The 14,661-nt window shown below is 37.3% G+C and overlaps 1 protein-coding gene across 18 annotated transcripts in view; it reads right to left on the reverse strand.

Annotated features, from left to right (window-relative positions):
* ANK2 (ankyrin 2) overlaps positions 1 to 14,661 on the reverse strand; it is a 722,246-nt gene that overhangs the window by 31,104 nt on the left and 676,481 nt on the right. For 12 of the 18 annotated variants that reach the window (XM_047799241.1, XM_047799252.1, XM_047799247.1 and 9 more), the window contains 6 exons: positions 13,169 to 13,265; positions 9,430 to 9,658; positions 8,488 to 8,613; positions 5,410 to 5,532; positions 3,341 to 3,373; positions 1,437 to 1,458 (listed from right to left, as the gene is read on the reverse strand). In XM_047799241.1, coding sequence (XP_047655197.1) covers positions 1,437 to 1,458; positions 3,341 to 3,373; positions 5,410 to 5,532; positions 8,488 to 8,613; positions 9,430 to 9,658; positions 13,169 to 13,265 — 630 coding nt within the window. The remainder of the gene's footprint in view (positions 1 to 1,436; positions 1,459 to 3,340; positions 3,374 to 5,409; positions 5,533 to 8,487; positions 8,614 to 9,429; positions 9,659 to 13,168; positions 13,266 to 14,661) is intronic. The other 6 variants (XM_047799245.1, XM_047799250.1, XM_047799249.1 and 3 more) reach the window with 1 other exon arrangement.

The following is a 14,661-nucleotide window of genomic DNA, read 5'->3' on the forward strand; positions in this document are numbered from 1 at the left end:
AAAATGACTGAGCCAGACGAATGGAATAATTTTTACTTCCTACTAGCCTGTATCCAAGGAACAAAGGAAATGTCCTTTTGAAAAAAGGCAGTAGTCCCAAAGAAAACACGGAATAAGAAAGTCCATTTCAAAAAGGAATTAATGAAGGCAATGACAATGTACATTTTTTTTTTATAAACATAAGTGCCTTCTCTTGAGAGAATCAGATTTTGTTGAGGAGATATACCCTATGAAAATGCATATATAAAGATACATTAACCTGATTTATATAAATATAGATTTGCTCAAATATAAACCAAAGTCAACATCCAGAATTTCACATATTCTAGTCCTGAATACTGGTTTAACATGGGAGTAAGGAGACTGTCAATTTAATAATTTAGTAGTGAATTATATTGGACTTCAAAAGGGGGAGAGAGCCTGAGAAGGACTGCATACAGCCTGGTGATCACATCAAACATGGTTCCAAGTTTTCTCTTTTTGGGAGTAGCACACTGAAATACAGTGAATCAAACTAAATCCTAAAATGAATAAGAAACATTACATATTAATTTTTTTTTCCCCTAGAGCATCTGTGGCATAAAAGCAACAAAGAAACCTGAAAATTTTATCTTCTCCCACACAAGAAGCTAGAATCACTAGAAACAGGCCAAGGAACTAAAAGTTTGATCAAATGTTACAAACCTGAAATGAGCTCTAAGACAGCTCTCTTAAGGTCTGTAGAAACCAATTCTCTCTGTACTAGATCATGTTGAGCTTTGCATCATCCTTTACAATCAGCCCTATTATGACATACTGTTGTGATACATAATTTCATCCAGGAGGTTTTAGTTTTTGCTTTCTCAGTTTTTACTTTTTTCAGAAAGTTTTCACCCAAGTCTGTTAGACCTCAGCCCTAGAGAAGTCAGTTACACTTCACCACAGTAAGAGGTGCAAGGGGTTGGGGTGGGGTGAGAGGATAGTCAGCTTTGGCTGGGAACTATTAAGACAGTATCACTTTTGTAGATGGAGCCTACAAAAATAATGAGCTCGCTAATGAAGTCAGCGTTGCCTGATATCAAAGTGATACTGTCATATCAGAGCTTTCTTTAAAAAAATGAGGTGACAATGTTATGCTAACAAATGGACAAAAAACGGTAGGGTGGGTTTCTAAACAAGCATAACAGCAATAGCAGGGTTAACAGGGCTATCCAAAAGAAAGTGAATGCTTAGATGAATAATCATTGCATTTTACTGCTAATCAGCTCACAAAGTAGATATATTCATAATTGAACTGGCCAAGCTGCTTTTCTACATATATACTAATGATTAATAAGGATACTATAAAAATATAATTATTATAGTGGTTAGTAATGGCAACTAGCTTGCATCTTAATTCATGCTTTTCTTTATTGTAGCCAGCTTTCAAACAAACTCAATTTTACGTAAAATCTTACTTTTTTCTGATGTCATATCGATCTGAAAGAAAACATACATAAATTGAATGGTTACACATAGCATCTTGTCTCACACCCCCTGACGTGCACAATAAGCTCCTATTTACAATTACACACATGGGAGACACCATAAGGTAGAGGAAGGTCAAGTACTTTGCTAGGGTTCCTCCTGAGAGTCTCCTTGATTCTTATCCTAACTTAAAAAAAAGCAAATCTCCTTTCGGACATTATGGATGGAAAGTCCTTCCTAACAGGTTACTCCTGGGAGGATACGATCCAGGTGTGTTTGATGTTAGACATACATACCACAGAAAAGGCCAAGAAAAGAGTGAAATAGGTATTAAACAGCAGGGGTCAATTTAGGTGAGAAAATGAAGGCAAGAACAAAGAGCATGCCAGGGTGACAGTCTACAGAAGAAGTTTCATTATTAGTTACAAGCCAGAATTCCAAATCCTGCAAAGAATATAGACTGGATCTATTGCCCTGAATAGTTCCTGAAAACATTCGACAGAAAAACCTAATGGAAAAAGTCATGTGAACATAGCAAAGTTGGTTTCATAATTGTGTTGCTCTTTCAACAACGTTTGTAGGTATCATTTTGAACAGCTTGGGGATCGGGTCACCAACCACAGAAAGGAAATTGAATATGTAAGACAGAGACTGATTGTACAGATGAGGGAAAGAATGACTTCAGTCTTGTGGTGAGTTTACTGTGTATCTGGTTACACACAGCCGGACACTGAGTCTATAACCAACCTTCTCATCCTGCTCCGCTGCCTGGGTACCAAGGAAAAAGTGAATTCAGGGGCAGTCTCTGAACTGATAAGCCTTACATCTTATGCTGGTCAGTATGAGGGTGTTTATTATGTTTTACTTTGTGTTTGTATTTCAAAACCATCAGAATAACATTAAAAAGATAAAACTAGTATATTTGAGAACATTTATGTGCAACTAATTGTCTTAGAAATAGGAAGCAAGATGTTAATCGGTTAAGTATAAGGAATTCTCCAAAGACTTCTTTCATCTCCATGATAGTGTTTGGCCATTTTCAGATCTTTAGAAAGGAAACAAACACGTACTTGCTTTAACTATTGAATCAGGTATAATTTGAACGGCTATTTATTTAAGGTAGCCTCTCTAAGACTCATTTTCTTCATCTCTCACATAATCTATGACATGAGAGCACACACCTCATGGGGTGACTGTGAGATTAGCGTTGATGGGGCATATGGAGTTCTTAGCAAAAAGCCTACCTTATAAGAAGTGCTCATTATTAGCAGAGTTCTTTCTGCATTATAATATTATTACAGTCAAATGGATGAACCATATGCTCCGTAAAATTTTTGATTTCAGTGGTTCTCAAACTTTGTTATTAAGACCCCCTTTACACTCCTATAAAATGCTAAGAAACTTGGAAAACATATATAAATAAATGCTTGTATTACAAATTAAAGCTGAGCAAATGCTAGAACCCAAGTACACACAAGCACACATTCTAGAGTATCAGAGAGATGATGTTATCATGAGCAACGGAGCCTTTGAAAAACTCCTGTGTAGCTTGCGAGGATTTGCGACCTAAAAGTCAAAGAGTTTTGACCTCCAGACATCTCCAGACCAACTTTGAGAACCACTGAGATACTGGTTTGGTCTTCAGTGATTGGTACAATAATATGTATTATTGCATAAAGACTGGGTAACGATTTATAGGGAAATTTTACTATTCTTTGAAGTCAGTCCACAACATGAAAAAACAGAGGCTCAGAGAGGATCGGTAATATTGTGACCCTTTCATTACTAAGAACAACTGTGTAACCCTTCTAAGAACTCAGATTAACCCATGTGCTCCTATTAGTGACTATAGCAGTGACACAGCCATTAACAAGTGACAATGCCGTACAATTACCTCTTCCTCCTGTTCTTGATCTGACTCTGATTCCTGGCCGCCCCAAGATGCCATGCAAGATGGAAAAAAGAGAGCAGGAAGAGTAGACAGTATTTAGAAATAGGAAAAGATTAAATATCCTGACAATAAACATTAACAGGCAAGCATACAGTCACCTTACTCGTATTTTTCCCTACTAACAGTTTACAAAAGACAGGCACAAAAATTAAAGAAGATTGATTTAAATGCAAAGTCTGTAGATTCAAGACCAGAAGAACCACAATTACATATATACTAATTTATTAGACAAAGGAACTAAAATTATAAACACTAATTTCAGATGTTCCATCACCAGCAGCCTCATAGTTTGACACTGAATGGATTTGATGGCATATGGCTACACAAATGGTGAAGATAATATCCCAGCCATTGCAGATACTGGCCAAAAATGTTAAAAGCCACATATAAACATGTGGTGAAAATATTTTCAATACAAGGCAATATTTAGGAGTTTATTATGATAAAGACCTACTAAGTTCTAAAGTACGTCTGAAGTATACAATGTTTGGCAAGCCTTTCTTTTGTTTTGAATTACTAAATGCAAACTTGTCCGGGACCACCACAGCATTAATAACTGTGTCTGATATGTCTTGACTTAGAAATAAAAAGTCACAGTACAGGAAATGCTTTCTTTCAGGGCACACTGAAAGCTTAGTGAAGTCAGAGACAAAGCTCGCTCATCTTTATCACTCAGGTGGATCGCCCCAGCAGTACCTATTTCTCTGTGGTCTCTTATTTGGCATTCTGCTTTGGTGACTCTAAGGTCATCAGCACTAAAAACCCCAGGTACATTCTGCACCACTGGTGTGTGATTAGATTATGAGCATTGGAGCCAATATACCTACTGTTATATTCTAATTCCTAGACTAACATGTAAATTTACATGAGCGGATACTGGTATTTCATTTTTTTATCATTTAATGAGAATTTACAATGTTAAACATGATGCTATACGCTTTTCTCCATGTGACTGATCTCCAGTTTACAACTAAAAAAGGACTACGGGACATACTTTGTTTTGCAGAGTCAAGATTTAGGATTTGAAATATATTTCTATTTCTCTTCCAGGTCTCATCTGCCCCTTTCATTCTGCTCCCCAACCTCTAATATACACACTGACGACTTGCTACTGCCTCCTATAGACTGACATGTGGGAGCTTTCCATTAAAAAGGGATACTGGATAAAATTTTTTAATAATAAAAAAACAGTGATCCTCAACATTTAATTCACTCCCTTGCTTTCTTTGATTTGATCAGAGTAATCAGGGAATTCTGTAATGGGGAGAGGTCTGAATAGAAAGTAATACCTGTAGGCAAATTTGGGCCCGGAATTAATGCATTTTTCCTTTCAATAATGTTTCAAATCTACTCCTCTAACATGAGAGTATTTTGTAAACGGATCATGTTCAGATACTTGGAAAATTAGTTTGCTACTCCTAAAAGAGTATATGTTATAAGATGAACAGATAATTACTTTAACAACAAGGTAAAATACCATGATGTTGCTCCGAATTTAATAATACACAATCCACCTGTGAGCTGAGAGTAAACAGAAGCTAACAGACTTACAATGTTCCGGTAGGGCCAAAATGTACTAGTATGGTGCCCAGAGGGCCCATAAAAACAATAATGATGGCAAAGACAAACCATTGTATTTTTAAAAACTAGTCTAAAAAGTTAAACCTTAAATTCAGAGTCTCTTTTCTATTTTCAATATGTATTTACAGAATCATTTCCATCAAAGTGGATTTAATGTGAAATAAGGCAGAGCTATATTTATATATAGCTGTGTATATATATATATATGTATATATGTTATATTCTAATTCCTAGACTAACATGTAAATTTACATGTTATTTATATATATACATATATATATATATATATGTATATATATATATATACAGGGTATCAAAAATGGCTATTACATGTTGTTGCATTTAGTCAGTGTCTTTGCTTTTATTTATTTTAGAGCACTTGAACATCAAATTCTCTATTTCCTGACTTGCACTATAGCAGATCACAATACCTTCGTATAAATTGGCAGGGTGATGTTTAAGTTGCAAATAGCTTGATGCACAAGGCCTCTTGTAGATTTTGGCTCTTTCATAAATGATAGTCGTCCGCAAGGTTCCTGAGTCGTATCACGTACCTTGAATGAGAAAGGCACATGTCTTCATGTAATACTTACTATTTATTTTAATGAGATGATATTCAAAAGAATCAGGGAAAAATAAAATTCACTTGATAATGCTAAGTAAAGATTTGGAGGTATTCCTTTTCCCCTTTCCGATTATCATTTAGAATGGTTAAAAAAAAAAATCATTCAGCTTTTTGAAAAAAATGTAGTAAAATGTACATACCATAAAATTTACCATTTCCATTTACACACTTAACCATGTTCAAGCATATAATTGAGTGGCTTGAAGCACGTTCACAAAGTTGCGCAACCATCACTACTATGCAAAATTTTCCATCATCCCAAATGGAAACTCTATACATATTAAGCAATAAGTTCCCACATTCCTCTTCCCTCAGAACCCAGTAACCTCTATTCAACTTCTGTCTCTATAAATTTGCCTCTTCTAGGCACCTTGTATAAATAGAATATTTGTCCACTTGTGGCTGGGGTATTTCATGTAGCATGATCTTTTCTAGGTTCATTCAGGTTGCTACATATATCAGAATTTGGTTCTTTTATAATAAATGTGTTAAATTATACATAAAACATTATTTCATCCACTTTTACATGCTTTTAGTAGCATTAAGTATATTTACATTGTTGTACAATCATTACCACCATTCATTTTCAGAATGTTTTCACCTTCACAAATTGAAACTCTGTTACCATTAAACAATAACTTTCCATTCCTTTCCTCCCTTCCCACAACCACTGGTAACTACCATTCTCTTTTCTGACTCTATATTTCCACTACTCTAAGTACCTCATATATTTAGGAATATATGGTATTTGTCTTTTTGTGTCTGGCAAATTTAACTTGTTTCAAGGCTGAATAGTATTCTGTTATGTGCATACCAGGTTCTGTTTATCCATTAATCTGTTGCTAGATATTTGGGATGTTTCCACCTCTTGACAAATGGGAATAATGCTGCTATGAACACTGCAAGGAACGGTTTGAGTCCCTGCTTTCAATTCTTTGGGAATTGTTGGATCACATTAATTATAGGCTTTACTTTTTGAGGAACTGCCATACTGTTTTCCACAGTGGCTACACCCTTTTACGTTCCCACCAGCAATCAAAGCATCAGGTCCCAACTTCTCTATATCCTCACCAACATTTGTTATTTCCTGGGTTGCTGTTTGTTTGTTTTTGATAACAGTCGACCTAATGGATAGGGAGTGGGATCTCACTGGTGTTAGAATTTTAATTTCCCTAAGCTGTTGAGCATCTTTTCATGTGCTTATCGGCCATCTGCATATCTTCTTTGGAGAAGTGTTTATGTAAGCCATGTTCCTATTTTTCTACTGTGTTGTTTATAGAATGACTTCTACACATCAATGATAGCAAATGTTGGTACAGTTATATGGCACCATTTGTGTTCAATGGATCCACTGCCCCCCAGCAGGTACTGCTTGATGTGATGACTGTGAGAGCCCATCTTTAATCAGACAAAACAAGTGAACCAGACATGGCACAATGAAAGCCTTCCATAGAGATCTTGAGAAAAACTTAACAGATGAATTAAAACTTAAATAGAACTATTACTGCCTTTTAATTTCATGAATCTCTCACTCATACTCATTTTTGTCCCTCTTTAGAACTGGAATCTAGAATGAAACTCGTATATGTTACTGCCAAATTCCTAAGCTGGATTAATATTCCTGAATAGGGACAACAAATTCTTGGTACAATGAAGTGTCTCCATAAATGTTCGTTGAATGAATTTATGAAAGAATATACAGTCTATACCTCTATCTGGGATAATCTCTTAATGGATTAAGTGAGATCCTGGGGCTTTTTAAAGCTTTTATTACAAAAATTTGTCACCAAGAACTCTTTTGTTCTCTACAATTGTGAAATCATGTATTAAAAAATTTAAGCACAAATATTTAAAAGAAATAATAATTAGTTGAGGGAGAGAGAGAGACATCCATATATCCATTTTTTCACATTTTTTTGATGGGTTCCCAGGAGGGTGGTGACAGGCCTCCCCCCACCCCCAATGTAGCTGTTCATCTTGGAGACCGGGTGTGAAGATGGTACAGTCCCCGTGCAAGATTTACACCCTCTCCCAGAATGTGGAGGCTCAAGTTGGGTAGCAAATAACAATGGCCTGTGGAAAACTGCCTGCGTAGATTAAACACCTACAAAAATTAATTACTCTGTCATGGGACTCAACCCCCACCCCTCCCTGACCTTCCCCTCCTCCTCTTCTTCGTTGTTCCCACCACAAGTTCCCACCATGAACTCCTACCACACATCCTTCATAAGCCTGACATCTCTTAGCTGTCGGCACTGGCGCCATCTTGAGCTCGGTCCATTCACCTCAGTTGCCTTAATAAATCTCTCTTGCTTTACCAACTTGGCCTTGCACGTTCCTCCTTGGCAAATCCAACACTTTTCCCACATAGGTTATTACAGAATACTGAATAGAGTTCCCTGTGCTATACAACAGGTACAGCAGAAATTATCCCAACAATATAAATCAACTATAATTCAATAAAACTTTTTAAAAAGATCTAGGGTCCCCATAGGGACCTCTCTCAGTCATTATATGCATGTACATATGTGCGTACGCACAAAAGAGAGAGAGAGGCAGAGACACAAAGAGACAGAGAGAGGGAGAGAGAGATGGGGGTGGGGGGGGAGACTGACTTTCCTTAAATGACCAGTTTTTCTATTTCTAATTAATGAATTGGCTCTCTGTCCCTCATTCTTAGCTTTAAACATACTCTATAACTAAAAATCAAGGTTGAATTTGAAATTTTTTAACATGGTTGGATTTCGAGGACTTGAAAATTTCACAGAAAGGGTTTTAAAAAATTGGAAATGACTGGAAAACAAATACTCTCTTCTAGTAAAGGAAGTCGAAGCTTTCCTTGATCTTGAATTAAAGTCAATACAAAACTTTATGCATATATTACCTTGACAAAGAGAGGAAGTCTATTTTCTTTGAAGGCAAAAAAACTGAATATATGATGTTGGCCACTCTTGGTTAACGGCACCAGGTTGCCAAAACAATCAACATAGATGGGTTTTCCTTCTAATACCTGTTGAAAATAGAGAAAAGCAGCACAGAATATATTAGCTGCAGTAATTACTTGTTATTTACATGGAGAAGTGGAGGTATTACCTGGAACATGAAAATTCTTCAAATTTATGTACAATAACCTTTAAACTCCTGACATTTTCTTATCTGTGACAAAGCACGTACCAACACTCCCTCTCCTTTCCGGTGATGGGCATCTTCAAATGCATGGTGGCATTTAATGTTAATGGTCTCATTTTTAACACTGTATCATGTTACCTCCCCAAACCAATGTATCTTTAGATCCTAAATGTAAATTTCTTTTTGATATCACAATGAGTCACATTAGTTGAATTCAATAACCAAAGGTCCACACTGCTGGAAAATTCTAAAATAAGAAAAAGCAATGTAGAAAAGCCCTGGATATCACATTTTGATGTCTACACAAAGGATATATTTCCTCTAATTTACTATTAAATAACAAAAAAAAGAAAAAAATCAAGTAAATATTCATCTCAAAAATATAATAAGGAAAGATAAAAACATATAAGTTGCTACATTCATTTACATACTTCAAATTTATTAATAACTTCTAATTTTTCCCATGGTGATCTTTAAAAGAACCCTTTCATCTCCTCACATACTGAGACTATCCCTTCAAAATAGGTCCAAACTGGCTAAAAATGCCTGATTTTAGACCTTGATCTTCTTCTGACTGATCATGATGTTGACTGGTCTTTTTTTATGGCTCTATTTATTAGATACTATTTTAAATATAATATATTATTAAAGGTATAAACAACTTATTAACATAAATTGTTTTTTTCAAACACAGTACCTCCACATCCCTGCTTCTGGCCACCTCAGCGAAGTTTTCTTGCTGTTCAAGAGTCTTATCCACTTTGTCATCAGTCATGCAGAAACACCTCAACCTGGCTTCAATGGGGTCATGTGATTTGGCAAACACTACAAATTTGGCCATATATGGTACACAGATAATTTCTCTATATACTTGTGATGCGAAGGTAACGGATTCCTGGATTTGTCGACAATCTATCAGCCAGAATCTATAAAATGAAATAAGATGAGTTATCTGAAATTTAAAGTATAGTCAGCCCTTGGTATCCATGGAGGATTGGTTCCTCGAACCCGGCAGATACCAAGATCCACGGATGCTCAAGTCCCTCATATAAAACGGTCAGCCTCTGTATCTGCGGGTTCCATATCCACAAATAAGGAAGGTCAATGGCATGAAAAACAAAGTAGTTCCTTCAGTATGATCAATACAATCATTAAATGATTCTTTGAAAAAGAAGGAAGCAAGAGAGAGGTAATGAGAGAAAGTTAAGGAACAACAGACAGGGAGGGGAAGAAAGGCAGGAGGAAAGGAAGGAGAAAGAGGAAAAGACATACCAGGTGTTTAACTATTAAATACTGTATTTATAACTTTCTTCCCTGGAAACGCTTCTGAGCATTTAATGTTCTGAAATATATCTCCAGCGTTAAGAATCCTTTAGTGGCGTAAGCCTGGTATTGGACATTATGACAAGCAGTATCTCACTGAATGTTTTCTTTTTTTTTTTTTGAAATTTTAAGCCAGGCCCCCTTCCTTTCCCATGAGAATCTTTTATTTGCCCCAGTTGAGAGGTGGGCATGGGGTGTTACGTACGAACTAGAATAGGGAGGGATGCTGTACAGAGGGGCCGGGAAGGGGGCTGATGGGTGGCTGGTAGTTCAGCGCACCTGAGGCTGAGGGTGCCTGTGGCAGAGCCTCCCTGGTGGTTCAGGAGGGGGTTGATTGCCCCTCTTGTCCATTTCATTGCCTAAAACTCTTCAACAAAATCTACCTAGCTTTTCCTTATCTCATCATTCCTTTCCAATGAACTCACCAGTTACCAAGGTTGGATCAACTCTAACATTTAAAAAAAATTTGCTTTTGCCTCAGAATTCCTAAATCTTGCCGATTACAGGTCATAGAAATGATTAGTTTTGTGACTAATTTATGATTCTTAGCCTCAGCTAAATCTGTGATTTCCTCAGATATTATTCTTCAGTGTAGTAACATGGCTAAACCTTCATGCCCCCTAGAGCTTCCCCCTCATCTCAGGCCTTAAGAAGGATAACTTCGCAGAAAAAGCAGAGGCCATTTGATGGGCATTTTTTCAACTTGCTGTTTGTACATTTCAGAGATTTATTCCATCGCCTCTTGCTTTGAAACCTTTCTCCATCGATGCTCACCCTGACTCACTGCCCATAATCTTTAAATCTGAGATTTTCTTATCTTCTCAGCCTTTCCTTCCTTCAAGTTCCTGATCCATCTTTCTTCTTTTTAATTGTGATAAAATACACATAATATAAAATTTACCATGTTAACCACTCTTTTTTTTTCTTTCTGGGGTTTGGGGCTGAGCCAGTGGCATATAGAAGTTCCCAAGCCAGGGATCGAACCTGAGCCACAGCAGTGATAACACCAAATCCTTAACCACTAGGCCACAGAGAACTCTACATTTTAACAATTCTTAAGTATACAATTCATTGGCGTCAAGTGCATTTACCATAATGGGCAACCATGATCATTCCCCATTTCCAGAATTTTCTCATTTCAAACAAAAACACTGTACCCATCAAATAATAACTTCCAATTTCCCCTTTCTCCTTAGCTCTTGATAACTGCTATGAAACTTCCTGTCTCTATGTCCTTGCCTATTCTAGGTACCTCATTTAAGTGGATCACGCAACACTTGTTCTTCTGTGTGTGTCATTTACTATGCTGTTTTCAAGGGTCAGCAGAGTTCCTGGCTCTTAGCAGGTACTCAATATCGCATTCCTCTCTATACTGATTCAACCATACTTTATTCGCTGCTTCTTCAATGGTTTGGGGGCTAAATTATTAACACAATAATATAAATAATAACTCCTGACTTCTTAATCCATCCTACAAGGCCTTCTGCAAATAATGTTGTTAACCAACACTCCAAGATTATTCCTGAATTCTCGACTCCACGGATGCCACCCCCCACTGCCCTTCTGCATCTTGGCTCATGGATCCTCCTTCCACTTTTATCTGCCTGTGACTCTCCTACCCATCTCACGAGTCTCTGCTTCTCAAACATCCTCTCTGACCACCCTGATGTGAAACACACTCCTCTGAATTATCTTGGTACCTCTCGAGCACCTTTCCAATTCAGAACTTGTCATTTTCTGGCATTCGAGTGCAGACGTGTGTGAGTGGCAAGGCACAGATCCAGAGACTCAATGGTTGAGCCCTCCGAGTGGCTGGAACTATAAACATGTGTCTCCACAGCCAGCTATTGCTGTGCACTGTTATTCCACGTGTATCCAACATCCCCCACCCCCCGCCGCCCCAAATAAGAATTTAAGCTTTAACTACACTCAACTTCAGTTTTCTCATCTGTAAAATGGACATAAAGCCTCTTGCCCTACGTTAAGTCAGACAGTTGGTTTAGTAATCAAATTAAATTGGAAAATGCTTAGCAATTCATTAAGGATGATGCAAATGAGAACTAATATTAATAAATTGAGTTAGTGGAGTTCCCGTCACGGAACAGAGGAAATGAATCTGATTGGGAGCCATGAGGTTGCAGGTTCGATCCCTGTCCTCGCTCAGTGGGTTAAAGATCTGGCATTGCCATGAGCTGTGGTGTAGGTCACAGATGCAGCTCGGATCTGGCACTGCTGCGGCTCTGGCATAGGCTGGAGGCTACACAGCTCTGATTAGACCCCTATCCTGGGAACCTCCATATGCCACGGGTGCAGCCCTAAAAAGACAAAAAGACAAAAATAAAATAAAATAAATAAAATAAAATAAATTGAGTTAGTATATGCATATATAATAAAACTAGATAGCTTCAGCTTTTTAAAGATGTATGATACATAAATTGGTAATACGTAAATGTGCTTTGATGCATCAGAATCACTGAAACCTCTAAACTGAGCAAATCACAGTATGCTTTGTGTTTTTGTTATCATTCCATTGGAAAAAGTAGTTCAGGCTACTTGTTGACAGCAGGAAACTTATTATTCCTAAGACCTCTGGGACTGGAAAAATCTGCAGTGGCTGCTAAAACCAGAATCTACACCAAACAGTCAAAGCTGAAAATCTCTTATTTTCTTTAATCTGACTGGCTGTACTTTGTTATTGTTTTATTGCTACTACATTTACTGGCAGTTCTACTTTAAAATATAAGGGCAAATGCAGACTATATTTAAAATCAAACCAAAAGAGCACTTTAAAGAACATAGAAAACATGGAGTTCCTACGGTGGTTCAGCGATAATGAACCTGACTAGTATCCCTGGCCTTGCTCAGTAGCTTAGGGATCTGGCATTGCCATGAGCTGTGGTGTAGGTTGCAGATGTGACTCAGATCTGGCTATGGCTGTGGCTGTGGTGTAGGCTGGCAGCTACAGCTCCGATTTGACCCCTAGCCTGGAACTTCCATGTGCCATGGGTGCGGCTCTAAAAAGCCAAAAAAAAAAAAAAAAAAAAAGTAGGAAACAAAACACCCTGGGGGACATACAGTACCATCGTGGGTTTTTCTGTGCTGTATAACCTTACCTGGCAGACACATTGGTTGTAAAGGAAACACATTCATTGACAAATGTTAATGGTGTAGTTCCTGTAATATCTTCCCACTGAGCAGGAGTGGTTCCACCTGAAATAATATGATTGTTGAAAAAAATTAGACAAAATTCCAGACTCTGGATTTTAAAAATAAAGTCTTTGTGGTTTTGGCTATGTTCACCAGCGTAATCCTACCTACCCCTCGAGATGACACAATGGAAACAAAGTGACTCAAAACTACATGTTAAAAAATGACACACTGAAAACAAACAGCAGACACCATATTTCAAGGAACTAAATTTAAGGGAGGTCATTTGAATAACTGCTTCAAATTACTAGGTACTCTATTCTCCGCCTGACATTCTAAAGCTTTTATTATAATTGCTAGGCTCTTAATACCTAATTTTGAATTGTATACAGTTGATTTTAAAAGATCCTTGGACCAACCAAGGAGCTGAATGCTTTGTTAAAATAAAAATCCAAATATTCTTTTGTTCCTGAACTTCATATTTCATGAAATTATTTTAAAGAAATAAAATTTCTTCTCAATGTGCAATTGAAGGTTGGCAAAAAAAAGAATGCTTGGAAAATATTAAGAGCTCAATAAACACCGCAAAGTGAATGAATAAATGACTGAATGTAAAGGACAGTCTCTATACACAGAAACATCACCATGGAGGGTGATGCCAACATTCACTTCTACTGCGAGATTAAGTTGGCATGGATAAGGATAAAACTATCTTCAAGCACTGCAGGAGAAATATATGTTTTGAGACAAAAACCAATTTTGACTCACAGTTTCTTAAAGAAGGGAATGGGTTATCAAAGGTCACAACGACTTATTTTAGGAGGCCTCTAAAATATACGTTCTAAGCAGAATCATAGAACAGAGCAAAACACAAAAATTCAAATACCTAGATTAATATACTTGTAAAAAATTAATAAATACATCTAAGAAATCGTTTGGTACAAATCCATCCAAAAACAGAGGCCTGTTACAACTAGACATGATGGTGTTTCAGCCCATGTGGCATCTTTATGTGATTATTGACAAGGGCAGGGCATGCCATAGACACTTCTCAATCTTTTTTATTCTTTTGTCTTTTTAGGGCTGCAACTGCAGCATACGGAGATTCCCAGGCTAGGGGTTGAATCAGAGCTGCATCTGTGACCTTCACCACAGCTCCTGGCAATGCCGGATCCTTAACCCATTGAGTGAGGCCAGGGATGGAACCTGCATCCTCATGGATGCTAGTCAAATCTGTTTCCACTAAGCCGTAATGGGAATTCCACCTTTCTCAGTCTTACTTGTTTTGCATCCACATTATTATGTTGTCCATACAGGAAGGTTAATCTTATACACATGGGCCAAAAAGGATGTGAAAGATACCCAGGAATGCTAAGTAATAACCAGGAATAAGTAAATGGGAAAGAGGCGATAAGTGAACCATATGATTTCCAACTACCCTCATTTTAGTGCAGGTGTT

This window comes from Phacochoerus africanus, chromosome 10, assembly GCF_016906955.1.
Source record: "Phacochoerus africanus isolate WHEZ1 chromosome 10, ROS_Pafr_v1, whole genome shotgun sequence".
NCBI lineage: Eukaryota > Metazoa > Chordata > Mammalia > Artiodactyla > Suidae > Phacochoerus > Phacochoerus africanus.